This window comes from Micropterus salmoides, unplaced genomic scaffold (genome assembly GCF_014851395.1).
Source record: "Micropterus salmoides isolate LMB-PRFRI ecotype aquatic unplaced genomic scaffold, ASM1485139v1 Ms_hic_scaffold_2, whole genome shotgun sequence".
NCBI lineage: Eukaryota > Metazoa > Chordata > Actinopteri > Centrarchiformes > Centrarchidae > Micropterus > Micropterus salmoides.
Genome location: NW_024041150.1, coordinates 51,004,242 through 51,023,490, shown reverse-complemented (window position 1 = coordinate 51,023,490; position 19,249 = coordinate 51,004,242). Strand labels below are relative to the sequence as shown.

The 19,249-nt window shown below is 41.7% G+C and overlaps 3 protein-coding genes across 3 annotated transcripts in view; 2 read left to right on the top strand and 1 right to left on the bottom strand.

Annotated features, from left to right (window-relative positions):
* LOC119912663 (zinc finger protein 239-like) overlaps positions 1-19,249 on the bottom strand; it is a 136,334-nt gene that overhangs the window by 52,803 nt on the left and 64,282 nt on the right. The gene's annotated exons all lie outside the window — the stretch shown is intronic.
* LOC119912601 (zinc finger protein 2-like) overlaps positions 1-19,249 on the top strand; it is a 746,717-nt gene that overhangs the window by 680,006 nt on the left and 47,462 nt on the right. The gene's annotated exons all lie outside the window — the stretch shown is intronic.
* On the top strand, positions 2,884-18,975 carry LOC119912719 (CD276 antigen homolog). The gene is made up of 3 exons (XM_038732010.1): positions 2,884-3,063; positions 10,956-11,312; positions 12,647-18,975. Exons 1-3 carry the CDS (start codon positions 2,976-2,978, stop codon positions 12,727-12,729), a joined length of 528 nt encoding a protein of 175 aa, XP_038587938.1. The 5' UTR covers positions 2,884-2,975; the 3' UTR covers positions 12,730-18,975.

The window sequence follows — 19,249 nt, the reverse complement described above, 5'->3', positions numbered from 1 at the left end:
GACAATCACTCACGTTCTGAATTTATGCCTCTGGTTTGGAAACATTTGATTAAAAAAACGTTCCTCCAGCTGAACTCAGACAAAACAGAGATCCAGCAAATAGCAAAAAAACCCAAAAACCTCTGTCATCTTCAGGATCATTACAAGCAGGTTGCGAGGTATCTCGGCAATTAAAGTTTTGAGCAGCACACCACAAAGCTCGTGCAATTGTGTTTTTATCATCTTAGAAATATATCAAAACCACGATCTGTGTGAACTTTCAATGACACTGAGCCCATGTTACACGCCTTCATCTCATCAGGCCTGGATTACTGCAACAACTTGTTTACCTGCCTGAACCAAACATGTTTTGACTCAGCTGCCAGGCTGCAGAACCACAACAAAGAAACTTGATCCCTTTTAGCCTCTTTACACTCAGTATGTTTCAGATTTAAACTTTTCCTGCTCACTCTTCACGGCCTCTCTCCCCGCTGGATATCTGACCTTTTCGTACTGCAGCACCAGCGGCTGCTTTAAGATCCTCAGGCAGAGGGCTGGTATCTGTTCCAGAGGCCCGAGTGGAAACTAAGGAGGACAGAGTGTTTGCAATCAGGGGCCCAGAGGCTCTTGAACGAGGAAATCAGGCCAGCTGAGGCCATGAGCTCCTTTAAGTTCCTTCCCAAAACACACTTTCTGTGAGCTATTTACTCCAGAATATTCTGAAGATGATGCTTCTATGTTCCCTGATTCTTTACACCCCTCAACTCAACATCCCAGACAGGGATTTTGTGATCTCCACTTGTCCCTGGTAGTGAGTGGAACTTCTGAAAGACAGTTAGTCCCCCGGGACAGTGTGAATTTTATTCCCAGCAGGAGGCGCCCTTTCATTGCCTTGGAGTTTGATTACTTTACTCCCTAAACACAGAAGGATTTACTTTATAACTGGCATCAAATTAGCCTTCTGAATAATGACAGAAATAAATTTGGCCTTGATTTTTGCTAGAAGAATAATAAAAGTATGTAGCAGATCTAAGCTACGTAAAATTTTAATACAGTTATGAAAATTAATATTTCCGGGAATATTAATTTATGCCTCGAAATTAGGAGCAGCACCTAAAGATTTGCTTGTCCGCCCAAGCTTTAGGTCCTTGAGTATAGCCTGAGAATTACGAATTTCTGGTAATTTCATTAGATGTTACTGGTTCAGTTATTCTGAAATCGTAAACTCTAGTCAATCAGTCAGTCTCAAATCTGAGGGTGAGTTCTATGTATAACACACACACAACATCACTGTGCTCAAGGTGAATTTATTAACTAACAAAAGAGGGTACAAAATGGGTAAATGTGGTGATATTACAGGGACAACAGTCAATATGACAACCAGGAGGTAATGAACAGGGTGGCCTGTGTAAGGCTCGATTGAATTTAAGTTTATATTGTAGAGGGAGAGAATTCTACGAGTATGAGGGAACAAATGACCGAAGTTAGGTTGCAGATTTAGTTTGACTAATCTAAGGGGTTTATTAACTGTGGATGGAGCCAACTGCAGATTTGTTTTGCCCTACAGTTGCCGCAGGTCCCGTGGCGAGGCTCGACTGCCGGTTGGCTCGTGGAGTCGGTTCTGGCCCGACCCGAGTGGCGTTTTCGAGTTGGGTTGAAACCGGTGGATTAGGTCCGGAGTCCTTTGTGGGAAGCGCTTGCAGCAACGGGCTGTCAGCCAAGGCTTTTGCTCTGATCTCAGTTCGTTTGGTGTCGCTATAGGGCCACTCAGAGCCGTGGTTTCATTTTAAATGAAGGCTTCTGAGTTTCTGGTCCAAAGTTGCTCACAACGGTCGGATGAGGTTGCAACAACAAAATCAAATAAACTCACACATTCGCCGTAGGTTCGCGAGGCCTCGGGAATAATATATTAATGTTGCTGAGGTTAAACAGGCAGCTCCAAACAAAATCAAAAATCAAATCTCCCGCTAAGAAAATTGGAATTCAGGGTCGTAGCTTTCTCAGCTCGTCTGAAGGAGATTTAAGTACGAAACAAAAATCGGAATTTCAAAAAGTAAAGGAAGTTAAGAGAACGTATACGTTTAGTTTCAAGAGTTTTTAGAAGAGAAGAGAAAGACAAAAGACAACAAGGCCCCTTTAATTTGACTTCATTAGGTAGCCTGGTGGTGACGTCAATTTGGGAGGGGGTCTCAGGGGAAGTCACCCAAAGGTGTTAATTTTTTGGGATAAAGAAATATACGTTGCGCGTATTTCCCTTTAATCTCTCTCTCCACAATATCGACATTTGGAAAAATACTCAGTTCTAAACATTCGGTTAAAGTCAATTAAAACGAGGCTAAACACTATGGAAAAAGGTAATTAATTAATTACATGTCCTCAATATACTTGCTGGTTACCGGTTTTAACTCAATAGATAATAGATGTAAGCGTGGCAGCAAAATTTCGTTTATGCAATTACATGGTGATAGTTAGGCCTACTTAACGACTCTGTCAGTGTCAGCCCAGTTTTAAACCCTTGCGTGTTATACCTTTCTTGTCCCCTTGGTGGCGCTCGGGTCACACGAGAAAACAGCAGACATCCCACTTTAACCGAGAGGCTGGTGATGCACACGAGCGTATCAATGGATATTTTAGTAGGAAATTGTATATGAAACATTTAACTAAAGCATTAGTTAATACTGAACTGATTATTAGGGAGGAACAGGGATGAATAAAGACAAAACAGAAAGAGGTTAGGGAACTCTTCAAGATTACTTTCTTATGGGTCTGCTAGTCTTCAAACATCACTAAAAGGATAACAACAGGGTTATTACTTACTACTACTACTAATAATATTATCTTAACAAGATGTAGACTAAGGATGCGCATGCGTATTACTCAATCGGCCGTGGAGGCGCCGCCTCACCAGCAGTTCATCGTTCTGCACTCTGCAGTCAGGGACTTCTCGTTCATCTCGGGCCTGGCTTAGCATAAACTTCGGGAATATTCTGGCCAACATGTTATCTTCTGCCTCCTGTCCGCCCTGCTGGACTCTGCTGCTGCAGGTGCTGCTGGTTTCTTCCTCTGGAGATCAACTATTCGGTGGTGAGTTGGATGTTATTGTTGTAATGCTTGTGAGAACCTTTTTATATACAGTGAGCAGCTGCCACGACTCCATTTCTTAAAAAAAAAAAAAAAAAAAAAAAAAAATCACTCCGCATCACGCTCAAAGTCAACAACACCGACAGGTCACACCCTTTGTTCTCTTTGCTACAGTGAGGACGTTATATCGAAGTTACCGCTCAGATTCCAGCTGCACGAGCCGGAAACCCCCTTTGTGGTTAGAGATGGTTCACATCAACAGCAAGAGACAGAGAAGCACATGTCCGTTACTGAGACAAAGAGCTGTACTATAACTGTACCACTAACTATAAAATGTTCTTTATCTGGTTCATGAATGATGACAACTGATGTTTATGATCGTTTATTAGACTCAGTAAGAAGCATCTCCTTCATTCTCTCGGTCTATATTTATACTATAAAGCACTAATCCTTTGTGGAGGTCCAGTTTGAACTGTGTTGTGTTTGGACATTAATGTTAATATTCAGGAGGAATCCAACATGTTATTAACTCTAACTCCTTCATCTCTGTCAGTCCTGTGAATCGTGGTGGGAACATAAGGACCAGATTAGGGGTGTAGACTCAGCTCACGAGACGTGATAGTACTGGGGTCATGAGAAATAGTTTAGATGATACTTTAGATGAAATGTCTTTATATATACATATATATAAAGGGAAACACTAAATTCAGCAGTGGGTAGAAACCAGGATGTTTGCACTAATTTCTGGTTACAGGGGGAAAAAAACATGCTCGATTTCTCGCTGTAAAAGTTTTGGCTCTGCAGTTCTAATTGAATCCAGTTTTTCTTTTGGTTACGATTTTGGCTTCAAACTATTATGAAAACAAGATAAAGGACATAAAACCATAATGGAGTCACACTCTGTTTCACATTGATGCTATTCTTGTTTTGAAAACAGCTGGGTCCCTAAAGCCTCTCAGCAGGCTGTGGCATGTTTAGCTTCAACTGAAGCCCAGATGAAGCAGAGGCAGAGCACATTAAAACTAAAAGCAACAAGAAAAGGAGTCTGTGCACCAAAACTAAAGATATTTATAAACTCTCTCAAATGAAACTCAAATCATAACTACAAACGACTTTCTTAAGAGAAAGCAAATAAATGAGATAACTAGTGAATCACTATGCAGACTAACTGAACACAAGACTGGCAACTCAGGTGAAGAACAAAGTGTAAGGCCCACAGGCGGCAGGTGTGGCTGGAGCTTGAAAGACTTATGTGTGAGGGACGTGGATTTGGAAAACCTACGGCCTATTAAGGCAGAAAAGTCTTTTTACTATGAAATGTTTCCGTAAAGTTTCCCTGACGAGTCACAACCTGATGTTATGATCCCACAGCTGCTGAGAGGTCGCTGGATTTTTCTCTTGCCATGGATTTCTGTTAAACCTGCGATTAAGGTGATGGAAAGGTTTGGTCTCAATATAGACACGAACTGAGAAATCAGTAACACCGGCTCCAGCCCTCGTCACAAGTGTGACACAACTAGGCCACCTCTAGCTCACCTGAACTATTTTCCACACGTGCCATATGGAAACATTACTGTCGCTTTAAAAACTAAGACAATGAGAGTGAAGTGCAGGAACAGCAGTCAGCTGTCTTATTCTCTCCTCTCAGAGTCTGATGTCAGCAGATCGCAGTAATGCAGCTACAGTGAATCTCTCTGTCTCTCTGTCCTGCTTACCAGCTGAGCAGCTCTTGTCTGTCTGTGACTGAACAATGTTGAGTGAAATACAATAAAATAAAGGTCCAAAGCAACACGATAAAACAAACCATGCAAAAAAACTCCAACAGAATAAACACTACAAAACAGGATCTGCACAACAGTAAATACATTTGAGCGCTGCAAAGCCAAATTACAGAGTAGAAGACTTGAAAGCACAAAGTAAATGTACAAAATGATTATTTCACTTGACTGGCTCACACTGCAAACAAGCGCACAACCAGCAATAGCTCTACTGGTAGATCAGCAGTTGGTAGAAGACAGGATGTGTGCACTAATCTCTCATATCAATTAGATTAATCACATGGGTGAGGCAAATAAACATGTCAGGAAATAAATAAATATGTGCGTGCATGAACTTAAACTCGTTCCAGCAGCAACGGTAAAACCCAGACAGTCACCATTATTGTCTGAAGCCTACACCAGTTATTTGGTTTAACAAGTTATTCGGAGCTTAAAAATTACACACACCCAGACACACAGCTAACTCAGCTGCTGTTGTCCTCTTCTGCTCTAAGATGCTATTGATAAGTACTGTGTGTTAATTTCATGAGCTATTAAGGGTTTAGGGGTAACGCATAATAAATAAAGTTAGATAAATGCATGACGTGATGAAGTGTTAAACTGTTGTGGTCTCAATACTGACCTCAATAATCATGATTATGATTATGATGGTTTTCTGAGTATCGTCTCTAGTAGATTTCCTCTAAATCTATCAAATCAGATTTCTGCATCAGTAAAGAGGCTGGTGTTGGCTGCAGGCTACAACATGTTCACGCTGCCTGTATCACTGATCGTTATCTGGTTTTCCACTAAAATGGCTGAGGAGAGTAGTTTACTCTCATATTTTGCTTTAGCATCAAGTTTTTTTAAGTAAAACTACTACTACTGAATATCCAACTAATTATATTTAGTTAAGTGTCATCAGTTAAGATCCTCTTGTATGTGCTAGCTGCTCATTATTTTGTTACCTAAAGTTGTTCTTTAATTTAGTTTTCCCACTGAAGACTGAAATATTCTACTGCTCTTTCTGTTCCCTGTAGTTCAGATTATATCTGGGCTATTTATTTATTTTAGAAAATGTGGGTGGTGATGGAGCACTGGTTAAAACACATGCCTTTGTTGTGAGAGACCCTGGTTCAATCCCCCAATGTGACCCATCCACCAATGTGTCCTTAAGCAAGACACTTAATACCTAGTTGCTCCAGAGGCGTGCGACCTCTGACAATAGTAAGTTGCTTTGGATAAAAGCATCAGCTAAATGCAATGTGTTTATTGTTACATCCCACAAAGCAAGGTCAACATACCAGGATCTCTTTCCATTATCTGACTTAACTAAACCCAACCCTGGACTTCGCCTTAACAAGTCAGGAGTAAAATTGTTCAACCTCCAACCTGTTTTACTTTCTGTGTCACTCATCTGTTCCCTCTGCCAAGGACAAGAGACAACAGGAATCTAAACAAGAAGAAGACATAACACAACATGCCAGAAACCTTGAAGGAGAGCCACCTCAGCCCAAAGATGTCTAATGGGAATTTTGCTTCTTTTGAATTTGAATTCCTCTTCTCGAGATATGTTTCTAAATGTCTACAGGCCCCTTAAATACTGTGCAAGCTTTTTTGATTTTGGTGACCTGCTGTCTATAATCTGTGTTGACTTTGACGTTATTGTTGGTGATTTTATTATATTTACATTTAGCTTTTATCCAAAGCGACTTGCTATACATGTCAGAGGTCGCACAACTCTGGAGCAACTAGGGGTTAAGTGTCTTGCTCAGGGACACAATGGTGGATGTCTCACAGCAGGGAATTGAACCCGGGTCTCCCACACCAAAGGCAAGCATCTTATCTGCCATCACCACTCCCATCCATGTTGACAACCCCCAGGACAGAGGGACTAAAGAACTGTTTTTATAATTATGGACTGACTCAACATGTGACGAGGCCCACGCACAATAAGGGTCACACTTTGGACTTGGTCATCTCCAAGGGTCTGGACGTTTGGGGCGGCTGTGGCTCAGGAGGTAGAGCGGGTTGGCCGTTAATCGGAAGGTCGGCGGTTCAATCCTGGCTCCCCCTGGTTGCGTGTCGAAGTGTCCTTGGGCAAGATACTGAACCCCGAGTGAGTCTGAATCTTAGTTTCTGTTTGAGCACTTAGGCTCAGTGTATGAATGTGTGTGACTGGTGAATGCAGATGCATTGTAAAAGCGCTTTGAGTGGTCGAAAAGACTAGAAAGGCGCTATACAAGTACGGAGCATTTACATTTACATTTCCAAGGTTGTGGTGACTGATGTTGCTCTCTGATCATTCCTGTGTTTTCTTTGAAAGTGCTATCTGCGTGCACACAAATGTTAAAACAGAGGTGATCACAAAACTTTCAGTTCTAAAATTACAAATGATAGTGATGCCATTGCACCAGCCAACGTGAAGGTGGTCTCTGGTAAGAGATGGAGAAATGCCACGCTGGTTAGAACTCAAAAAAGAGAGTGTTGAAAAGCTGAACGCAGGTGGCGGAAAACAAATCTCCAGGTTCATTATGACATCTATAGAGACTTCACATTTATAATTTAGAGCTGAGAAATCCAAGGCGGTCCTTCTTCTCTGACATCATCACCAAAAACATTAATAATGCACGTGCCCTGTTTGCTACTGTCGACAGGCTAAACAACCCTCCTGTGTCTGTAGCCTCTGACCTTCTATCCACCAGGGCCTGCAATGAATTTGCCTCCTCCTTCAAAATTCAAACAATTAGACAAGCAATCAGTGCCTCCATGTCAGTAACAGGATATGTCTTGTCCCTGTGTCCACTTAAAAACAATTTATATAGCATGAGACAATTTGATTCTATTAACCATAAAAACCTGGAGGACATAATATAACATCTGAAATCCTCCTCATGCTGCCTTGATATTCTGCCAACAGGTTTTTTCAAAAATGTTTCTAAATGCATGGCCTCAGATTTACTACAAATTGTCAACATGTCTCTCCTCTCGGGTTTTTTCCCACAGGCCCTGAAAACTGCAGTCATTAAGCCACTCTAGACAAGTTCACTAATGAGCAATTATAGGTCCATATCAAATCTCTCATTTTTAAGTAAAATCATTGAAAATCTGTTTTTCAACAGCTTAGTGCTTTCTTGGCACTAAATAACTGTTTTGATGTCTTCCAGTCAGGTTTTCTACCACACCACGGCACTGAGACGGCTCTTGTTAAGGTCTTCAATGACATCCATTTAAACACTGACAGTGGCAGAATTTCAGTCTTAGTATTATTGGATCTCAGTGCTGCATTCGACATGGTCGACCACAACATATTACTAGACAGACTTGAAAACTGGGTTGGACTTTCTGGCACAGTACTAAAATGGTTTGAATCCTACTTAAAGGACAGGGACTACTTTGTGTCTATAGGTAATCACACATCTGAGCTGACAAAAATGACGTGGAGTTCCCCAAGGCTCCATTCTGGGGCCTCTTTTGTTTAACATTTACATGCTTCCACTGGCTCAGATTATGAAATACAACAAAATATGTTACCATAATTATGCAGATGACACACAGATTTAACCATTTCACCAGGGGACTATGATCCCATACGGGTGCTGAGTAACTATACTAAGCAGGTCAATGGCTGGATGTGACAGAATTTTCTTCAATTAAACAAAGATAAAACTGAAGTTATTGTTTTTGGAGCCAGGGAGGAACGATTGAAAGTCAGTGCTCGACTTCAATCTGTAATGTTAAGAACCACAAATCAAGCCAGAAATCTTGGTGTAGTCATGGACTCAGACCTTAATTTGAGGAGCCACATTAAGACAATTACAAAGTCAGCCTACTATCACCTTAAGAATATATCAAGGATTAAAGGACTTATGTCTCAGCAGGACCTGGAAAAGCTTATTCATGCATTTATCTTCAGTCGGCTTGACTACTGTAACAGTGTCCTTACAGGGCTCCCTAAGAAATCCATCAGACAGCTGCAGCTGATTCAGAGCGCTGCTGCTCGAGTCCTCACTAAGACCAAAAAGGTGGATCACATCACTCCAGTTCTGAGGTCTTTACATTGGCTTCCTGTATGTCAAAGAATTGATTTCAAAATCCTGCTGTTAGTTTATAAAGCACTAAATGGTTTAGGGACAAAATACATTTCCGATCTTCTGTTTCGTTATGAAGCATCCAGACCTCTCAGGTCGTCTGGGGCAGGTCTTCTTTCTGTCCCCAGAGTCAAAACTAAACAAGGAGAAGCAGCGTTCAGTTATTATGCTCCGTATATCTGGAACAAACTCCCAGATAACTGCAGGTCTGCTGAAACAGTCAGTTCTTTTAAATTAAGACTGAAGACTTTTTCTTTTTACCATTGCTTTTAATTAAATATTTACACGGTGAGAAATGAGTAGGTAGTTGAGTGAAAAAGATAATGAGAGTGAGATTGAACAGAGTGAAGGAAGTGTACTTGTCTGTTTATTCTCTTTTCAAAATAATTGTAACTCAATTATTTGCTCAACCCCTCGGCCTGTTTTTATTTTCCATTTAACTCTTTTAACCCTGATTGTACACTGCACTGTAACTTTTATGTGTATTTTTTTCAATTTCCCTATGTTGGTTTTAAACTTTTTTTATATTTCCCTGTTGCTTTTGTTGTATGTAAAGCACTTTGAATTGCCTTGTTGAAATGTGCTATACAAATAAACTTGCCTTGCCTAGCCTAAGGATGTCCTGTCTCTAGCACACAGCACAAAAGACACCAGCTCATTTCACAAAGTCAGGTTGTGGTTGAGATATTATGATCAGCAGTTAGCAAGCCGAGGACACAGTGCAGCCAGGCCAAGAATAAAACCATGGCAGTGAAACAAAAGTGATAATCCAGAAAATGATGACAGAAGAGAGACACCCAAATATGTGGGACTTTCCACAGATCCAGTTGCAGCAGGAAAGAGAGCCAAGAGATGATGTAACGCTCAGAAACAGCTGTGATAGGAGGTCCAGAAGAAGCTGTTAACAGACTGGGACTCTATTCTGCATCAATCTCTGACCCTGAAACTTTTGTCCTCTAACTGGTGTCTGTTTTTGTTGAAAATAAACATGTTGGTAAAAATTCAAGCCTTTTTATCAAGCCTAAGTCTTACACGACACGGTTATCAACTCAGTAAGTCTATCCAGGGTTTCCCGATCCAGCCGTGAGCGCGTTCACATAAAAGAGGCAGTGATAGCAGCGGATGATCAATCACAGATATGGACAAGTCTACTGGCAGCAGAGGGTCATATTTTACAAACAAAGAGCAAACTGTAATATTAGACAAACCAGCTGCAGCTGACACAGGCAGGAAGACAGAAAATCTCTTGACAGTGTGAAGGCCTAAGTTAACGGGGTTTAATATGAATGTTTTGCTCAGATGTAGTCTTGTGGCGTGTACATGACAATCTTAGCCTTATTCTTTCAGCTGTGTCGTTTTCAGTGTGGATTCACCTGTAGATTAATTTCTCGATTACTCAATCTGTAGTTTGGTCTATAAAATGTCAGAAAATGGTGAAAAATGTTGGTCTATCCTCAAATGTCTTGTTTTGTCCTAAGATTTCTGTAGTTTATGATCGTTAGGACTCATCAATGTGTTATTAGACTCAGTAGACGCAGGTTTGACCGACACAGTTTGGCAATGTATGCTGCATGAGGAACCAAAACCAACTGAAAAAACTGATCAGGCAGAAATCTCACCACAAATCCACACACACGTTAACATCAGCAGCTTTGATAAAGTGCAGCTCACAGTCCCAAACAGAGCAAGTCTGCGCTTCAGCTTGTAGATGTTGATAGTGCAAAACTCTCCCAGCTACGTTACCACTCTGTCACAACTGTCTGGATTCACAGCTCGAGGTGCGCTTGATTACTACCACAGCTTGAGCCCTATAAGCAACCTCTAGGCAAAGTAAAAAAGGAGTGTGGATGTACAATATTTACATTGTTAAAGAATTGGTGAACAGTAATAGTGAATAATGAATACATCATGTGATTCTCATTCATTGAAAACAGTCTACAGCTAAGTGTTTAAACCCTGTTTAATAAGAAGTTGTGTTTAAAACCAGCTCCTCGAGTCATGGCTCCTTTCAACCCTTCTGCTGTCTGTTTTCTTTTCCCTCTTTCAGAGGTGAGCATAATTGCTCGCCCTAGAGACGACGTGACTTTACCGTGTCGAGCACCAGGGCAATCCCCTATCAGAGCTGCAGAGTGGAGCAGGCCTGACATGACGACACAGTACGTCTTCTTCTACAGGGACGGGCAGGCTGATAACACCTTTCAGCATCCCTCTTATAAGGACCGGGTGGAGCTGGCGGACAGCAAGGTGAAAGATGGCAACCTGTCATTAGTGCTGAAGAATGTGATGCTCAACGACTCTGGAACATACGAGTGTCGAGTTAAACAGGAAGCCACGAAACGCACGACGAGACATGTTATTAAGTCCGAGCCCATCAGCATCGTCAAAGTGACCGTTATACAATCACGTGAGTGTTCGGTTCAGTGTGCTGTTTCCTAAAGCTTCATGCTGACAAAGCAGATGTTTTAATTCTACCCCAGTTAGCCTTGTGCCCCCTTCCCTACACTCTTTAATTTAGGTGCTGACCCTGGACCAGCAGGAAATGTTTAATTCGTTCCTGCTTTTTCTACAATGCTAAACTGAGACCCACCGTGTCTCAAACTGTTGTATCATCCCATCTCCCCTTTTCACTCATACTCACTCACGATGCTGCTGCTCTGCACTACGACCTGTGACCTTCCAGAAGTCCTAATTCATTAACGTTGGTCATGTAAACACTATAGAATAAAAACTGAAACACGAGAGTCTGTGGGGTTGTTGTAGTATATTTAACACAAAGGTCCAAATAAGGCGGTAGTTTGGGTGGAGGAGTGGACCAGAAACTAGACTTTCAACCAGGAGACTGTTTTTATTAAAGTTCTGTAGGTTAAGTAAATTGTGTAATTTATGCAAGAACCGCAGACAAGTGAAAGTGATTGCATATTTATTGTTGCGGGCAGACTCTGACCCATTCCACAGCTGTAACGTTGAGTCTTACCCTTGCAGTATAAATGTGTTTGAGAACCTATTGGTAATTTTACCTGTCTGCTAAATTGGTCAGCAGTTGCATATGGTTGCTCTAAATTGTGAGGAAATTGAATTGACAACTTCTACAACAATAACAAAACACAGAACTATTATGTATTTAATATATGTGTGATTGTTGTTTGCTCAGTTTAGCATGTAGGGATTTACTTGTTTATTTTAGCGAACGTGTACATAGTAGCTATTTTGGGAAAATATGACTCAATAGCAAACAAATGCAGTAAGTATTTTGATCACTTAGTGCATTTTGTGCCAAAGCAAGTATAAATGACTGTAGTCATGTGAACAACTGACCTAATGTTCATATAATTAGTCACATTGTTTGACAGTTTGATAGTCATGTTGACGATTGTGCCAAAGCGATTGAGAAAAACTTTAAAACGCTAACGAAACTATGACAGACGACTGCCTGCTACTACAAGCTATGGTTACATTACGGCAGCCTAAACACGTTAGCCTTTAGCAATTGCAAACGCCATATTTTACATAGCTGGCTTTGCTACACAGCAATGCCAGCTGTCTCAAACTTGGATACCTAGAAGAACGAGTACCGGCATGTTTCCAGAATTTTTCTATCGACTTGGTACCGGTGACATCCCTAATACAGACCAAACAACTAATCAAGTAATGGAGAATGAACTGAAAGACTAATCATTTTCTGCAGACTGTTTCTGACCTACCTGACCGCTGATGCTTCACACTGTTTCTGCTCTACAGGTGGTGCAGTTGAACCTATTGGAGGACACCTGGTTGGACATGTCGGGCTGGTAGTGGGGCTGGTGCTGATGGCTGTCATTTGATTTGTGGGTGGTGTTATGATGTACAAGAACGTTAAAGGATCCTTACGGTACACCACTTTATTTGCCCCAAGCTAGGGCTGCATAATATATTGTTCAGCATCGTCAACGCTATCCGACTTTTAGGAGGGTTCGCAGGGTTCTTGAAAATAACTGAAGAACAGATAAAAAACACTGAAACAGTGGCTTTGGGTTTGAAAAGAAAAGCAACTTTTGTATTATACTGGTGGAAAGCTACTCTTTTAAATAAAATATGGTTGCTGCATTAAAGCTCGAGAGGGTAGTTTACACTCAAAAAAGTCTTCAGACCAAAAATAAATATTTTAGCTAATTTATTTTCCAACAAAATCAATGCAATAATTCTAACATGCCTAAATAATTTCAAATAGAGCAACTGAAGTCATCTGGTAAAAACTCCTTTGTTTTTTCATATCGCAGAAAAGAAAAATAGTGCAGTCTCAGATTTTTCCAATATCCTACACTAAGCTATGAATACCTGCTTTTCCACTGTGGCCTCACCGCAGCCACTCAGAATTCTCCATTCTGATTGGCTGGCAAATGTCCAGTCATTTCTCACAACCAATTAAAGGGCCAGTGTTATCAAAGACAGCAGCAGTGAGGTTTAGCTGAATAGCTAGGAGCTGGGGTTATTTATGTAACAAATAACATACAACAGGTACAGTGAAGTTGAACTTCTATGGGAATTTAAAATTCCGTTAACGGCTGAAAATTCATTTATCAAGCAGCGATTGTGTTTAATGTGGAGGTGACTAACGGTCCGAGGAGTAATGAAGCTGCAGCCTGCAGGCGTGAGGGATGTCTGCAGGGGCCGGCTTTGAGAGAGAGAGTATATCCATGGTGTAGATCTGTCTCTGTGAGGAACAAGCTCAGCTTCAGACCTCCGGAGTGAGGGCACTTTTGGAAAGTGAGGGTATTTCCTCACTTTGCCTTTAAAGGACTTGGTTTGAAGTTTCAGGTTAGAATCATACAGAGGCAAATCACACATCGTGCTGGTGATGGTGGTGCATCTCAACCACTGGGATTTAAAGAGGTCGAGTTCCTCTCCTTGTGCTGTTACCTTGTCGTGGTGGGGAGGCTTGTGTTACTCCAAAACCCTGAGAGCTGGTGGGAGTTTGAGCTGGGTTGCTCTCAGGTGAGGGGCAGACGAAAGACAGCATGATCGGTTTGGGCAATTGACCCTTTGCTTACCCCTTAGTTACTGTTGCTAAGTCCGACAAACTGTCGGCGCTGCCGCTGTCCATTACTGCAGTTTTGTCAAATTTGTTGTAAACAGTTTTGCAGTTGCATTATAGATTTGAAGGTTGTATTCAGGCTGTCAAACTGACTCAAACGGACGTGAAAAAAATTAAAGATAGAAGATAAATCACACAGTAGGCCTACAAGTGAACCACCACATCCCCCGACGATTAAGACAAAAGACAACAATATTAAGGCCGACCCAGCTTCACTATTCCTGTAAAGCTGGGTAGGCCTCTGTTCATTATTACAATCATTAAAAAGCAGAACAGTAGGGTGAGGGGTGGGGTTAGGGTTATTTTTCTGGATTTATTTTAGGTTTTGGAAAGAGAATAAATCTCCTTTCAACCTCTCTGGGTAGCTGCTGTAACTATTACAAGTGCCCCAGGAACAGCGTTTGACCATATGTTAGAAAAATACAGCCAAGAAAAGCTAGAAAACGACTCTTTTTGCATTAGAGTCAATGGAGCGCATCCATGAACGTGTCGGACCTCAGATAGAGCGAAACCTATACTGCGCTGTGTTTAGCCAGCTGTGTGTTCGGGGTGTGGCTTCGCAATTAATTTGGCATCAATTACTGACACTGCTGAAACAGCAAAAGGGTCAGCCCCTGGACACCACGGGCTGGTTCAGCCTGGGCTGGGCTGCCTGGGAAAGGATGTCTTATGTTGAAACACCCGAGGACTACATGTTTTATCACTATGTGTGTAAGAGTAAGTTTTGACTTGTGTGCCTGTTAATGAGCCAGCCGGCTTAATGAGAGCTTATGAAAGGTGTGTTGACAGCTCCGAAAGATGGCCCCAGGACGATGAAGTTCACAAGAATATGTTTTCTCCTTACTGTTACACACAGAGAAATCAAGGGTACGAATGTTGTACCCGAGCAGGGTACGAGGAGTGTACCTTTGAACGGTGTTGTTCTTGTCTGTACCTCTAAAAGAACATTTTTGCACCCTTAGTGACAAAAAAAGCGACTTACAATTGTTATATATTTCAGAGGTCGCACGCCTCTGGAGCAACTAGGGGTTAAGTGTCAGGGGCACAATGGTGGACGTGTCACAGTGGGAATTGAACCCGGGTCTCACACACCAGAGGCATGTGTGTTATCCACTGGGTCTGCATCATTTGCCTGTACATTAAGTTTATTAAAAGGACAGTTATGTACCCTTTGCTGTCAGCAATGATGCCGTACCTTCAAAAATAAACAAAGGTCCACGGTTAAAACACCCTTTCCGTAACTTACAGGGTCCTTTTTTGAAAAATGGATCTGTAGGGAACAGAAATGATACCCCTATTCTCTGTGTGTGTTGGCCTGGTCCTCAGTACTCGGGCCCGCCCGTCCACCTCCTTACTCAGACATGACGCTCTGGGGCGCCACAGTGCGTATCAAACTGACTCCTTACGGGTCTTGACCATGCGTACATATGTGAGCAGAACGTGTTTGACGTGTGTGTTTTACCACACTAATGCTAATATTAAACTTTTATCCTAGAATTATTATTATTATAATTCCCTTTTTAATAATTACAAAGACATATAAGGTATTATTAACACCGATCAGCCATAACATTATGACCACCAGCTTTTCCATCAAAACAGCCCCGAGCCATCGAGGCCTGGACTCCACTGTGTGGTCTGACACCTTTCTACCAGAACCGGCATCACTTTGACCGTCTGTTGGATCGGATCACACGGGCCAGCCTTCGCTCTCCACATGCACAGGGTGCAAAATTTACTTTTTTGTCTACCAGCCAATGGCTGGTGAATGCTCAAAGTGTACCCGCCACTCAACAGATTCCCATTGTTTGTTGGCTGGTGAGTGAAGGAAATCTGCCATTTCTCTGGTGGCTGGTGCAAATTTTAAACTCTGCACATGCATCAATGAGCCTTGGACACATGAGCCTGTCGCTGTTTCACCAGCTTTTCCTTAATCGGACCGCTTTTGATCGGTACTGACTCCTGCAGACGGGTTTGGAGATGCTCTGACCCAGTCGTCTAGCAGTCAGAGTCTGGCTCCTGTCAAAGTCGCTCAAATCCTCATGCTGCCCATTTTTGCTGCTTCTAACACATCAACTCTGACGACACAATGTTCGCCTACTGCCTGATACGTCCCACCCACTCAGTGTTATTCTCTTCACCTGCAGTGGTCATAATGTTACGGCTGATTGGTGTATGTTGTTATGAGAGGGGTTAGTAGTTCTTTCAGGTAGGAGGGGGGAACATTTCCAAAGATGTACTGGTGGGTGAGGAGAGAGACCTTGCAGCACTGTGCTGAATATACTGCAGACTCTTGTTAGGGATCCTGACGAGCAGTGCGGTACAGTAATTGAGTGTTGAGGAGACAAAGGGGGTTTTCAGCATCAGCGGTGGTGAAACAGAGTTTTGCAATATTTCTTAGATGATACAAAGAGAATCTGCAGAGGTTTTTGATATGGGCTTCAAAGGTGAGTTGTGGGCGGTCATGACCAGAGATAGTTATACTGGTTATGGAGCTTGACTGGACTTGATGTGAGTTGCCAACAAGAACTGCCTCAGTTTTAGAGCTGTAATACTCGAAGAAGTTCTGTTTCATCCAGACCTTTATCTCCTCCTGACAAGAAGAGATTAAGACGGAGATGATGTTGGTGAGGCTGTAGAGGTGTGTGTGTCCGATTTCATGTACAGTTGTGTGTCATCAGCATAACAGTGAAATGAGACTCCATAGCAGCTAATGACTTGGCCGAGGGGGGAGGATGGAAATGATGAAGAGGATCGGGCCAAGAACTGACCCCTGGGGGACCCTGCAGGAAACTGTTTGTTGCAGGAACCTTGCACTTCCAAGTGAAATGTACTCTGTTCGGTCAGTGAGTCCAGGGGTTTAGTGTAGCCTGAGGAGTATGCCAACGATCCACATCGAATGCTGTAGACAGATCGAGGAGAATGAGCTGCCATTCGTAGGTCGTTTGTGACTCCACCCAGGACTGTTTTTGTGCTGTGAGCAGAGCGGAAACCAGACTGAAAGTTTAAAGAAAAGGGTGTTATGTTTGAGATTATGTTGGGAGATTGGTAATGTGCCTGTAATTAGCAAATGCATCTGGATCAAAGGTGGGTTTTTATGAGAAGTCTTCGGATTATCGTGACTCGTAAGTCATCATCAGTCTTTGAACTAAAGAGACCCGAGAAGGGAATCTGTCGTGCTAGACTGTTTTTATGTTGTTTTTGAGAACTTTTTACGAGGTGACATGTTGAATCCTCGGTTGATATGGTAACGGGAACCAAGTAACGTCTATGAAACTTTTGCTCTGTCAAAAAACATCCGAGTTGTCTTTGGGTCTCTTTAAGACGTACTTATGTCAAAAATCAGGACTGTGAAATTAATGAAAGCCCTTTGACTCGCTCAGCTCGGGAATGACATTAATATCATGACAAGCGTGCAGTGAAACGTTATTGGATTGGTGGAGGTCAATAACTACTTTACTGCTTTTTACTACAAGTCCCAATTTATTTCTATACGGTTTGTTCTTTATTGTTTAGTTCTGTAAACATTCAGTACACTTAGTAAAGACCGTTTGAGTTTTTGCCAGCCACAGCTTACCGGTCATATTATAGACACAACTATACTCATGAAGTAGTGATTATAATTAGTAATGAGAGTCATCCATGACCAGCAGGGACGACTCATGAAGAAAGTGGTCGATACGTTGATTTACAGATATTCATGTTGTTACATAATTAGATATCAAACCAGGATCTTCCAGTTCTTTACCTCTCACACGCTTCTCAGAGCCTGACATGCCCCTCACACCTGCAGGCTGCAATTTCATTGCTCCTCCTCCTCCTGGATCTCCTCGTCAAACACGCTGCGCCTGTTGTATTTTACTGGTTACATAAATAACCCCAGCTCCGAGCTCTTCACTGCTGCGGTCTTTGATAACACTGCCGCTTTAATTCAAAACTGCAAACAAACACGAACATCACAGTTTGCACGGCGTGGTTGTGAGAAATGGATGGTAGCTCATCGGCCAATCAGAATGGAGAGAGTCTGAATGTGTAGAAAACCTGCTGAACCACAGGAGCTGTTAAAGTCCAGGAGTTTGTAACTTAACATGAATGAATTTATCATTAATGTAAATTGGAGCCACATGCTCACAAGGTTCCTTTCATTTCAACATCGGTGGGGGACGCATGTCAATGGTGGGGAGGGTCATCAACCTAGAAGATTTTGAGCCTTAAACACTTTAATTCCTGCATCCTGCACCAACTTCTAAACTTATGCCTTTTGGTTTGTGTTTTCTCTCACTAATTTGCAGCTCACTGTTAACTGTGTGAGCAAATTCAATGTTCATATTTTAATTACTGCTGGGGAAAGCAGTTTGTGTTTTTAGCGATCTGTTAAATCCTGAATACATTGTGAGTTTTTGACTTGATGTTTTACATGAATGAACCAAATAAGTCTTTGTTGTTGCTGGTTTCCTATAAAGTCAACACTGTCAGTTTCTTCTCAACAAGTTTTATTGGTTAATTCAAAAAAACTGGTTGAACCAGAACTTAACCAAATTTTTCTCTGTTGAATTCTGACTTCTTTAAATGTAGAAGTAAACTTCTATAAAACTAGTTATTGTTCTATTTTGTCTCTTTGATGTTGAAAAGAGGATCATTTATTTAAAGAAAAAGAAAAACGAGTTCAGCAGAGCAAACATGTCTGACGGTTTTGATTTTTGTAGTATACTAAAAGAAACCAAGTGTTCCATCGTGCTCTGATAACCAAAACCTTTGCTTCTTAGAAAAAGTGTTCAGTTTTTGGAAATAATGATGTTCAATCGCTAAAAATGTGATTAAATTACAGTTACTTGTTTATCAAATCATTCTTTGATAACTGAAATAGACTATTACATTTTAAACGGGGTAACTTGTGATCGTTACTCTGTTACAGTGACTACTAATGAAATGTTTGGTTTTTTTTATTGTCTTAAGTATCAGTAACTCTAAATAAAACCCATATCTGCTGAGTGCACATTTTTGCTTCCTTTCTGTTTGCGGTTTCGTGGATCACATGAGGATTTCAGATGACTAAACAGCCACAAGTGCAGCATGCGAATATCCACAAGAAAATGACACGAGTCTTTGTGGACAGACGGAGGGATTTATGGAGGAGCTGCAGGGATGACAAATGATAAATGGACCGATTGTTTCTCCCACTTTTGTTTCAGGAGAGCAGCAACAAAGTACTGGTGGTCATGATGTAACACAGATGATTTCTGCTGCTGAACTCAGAGCAGATCAGGAGA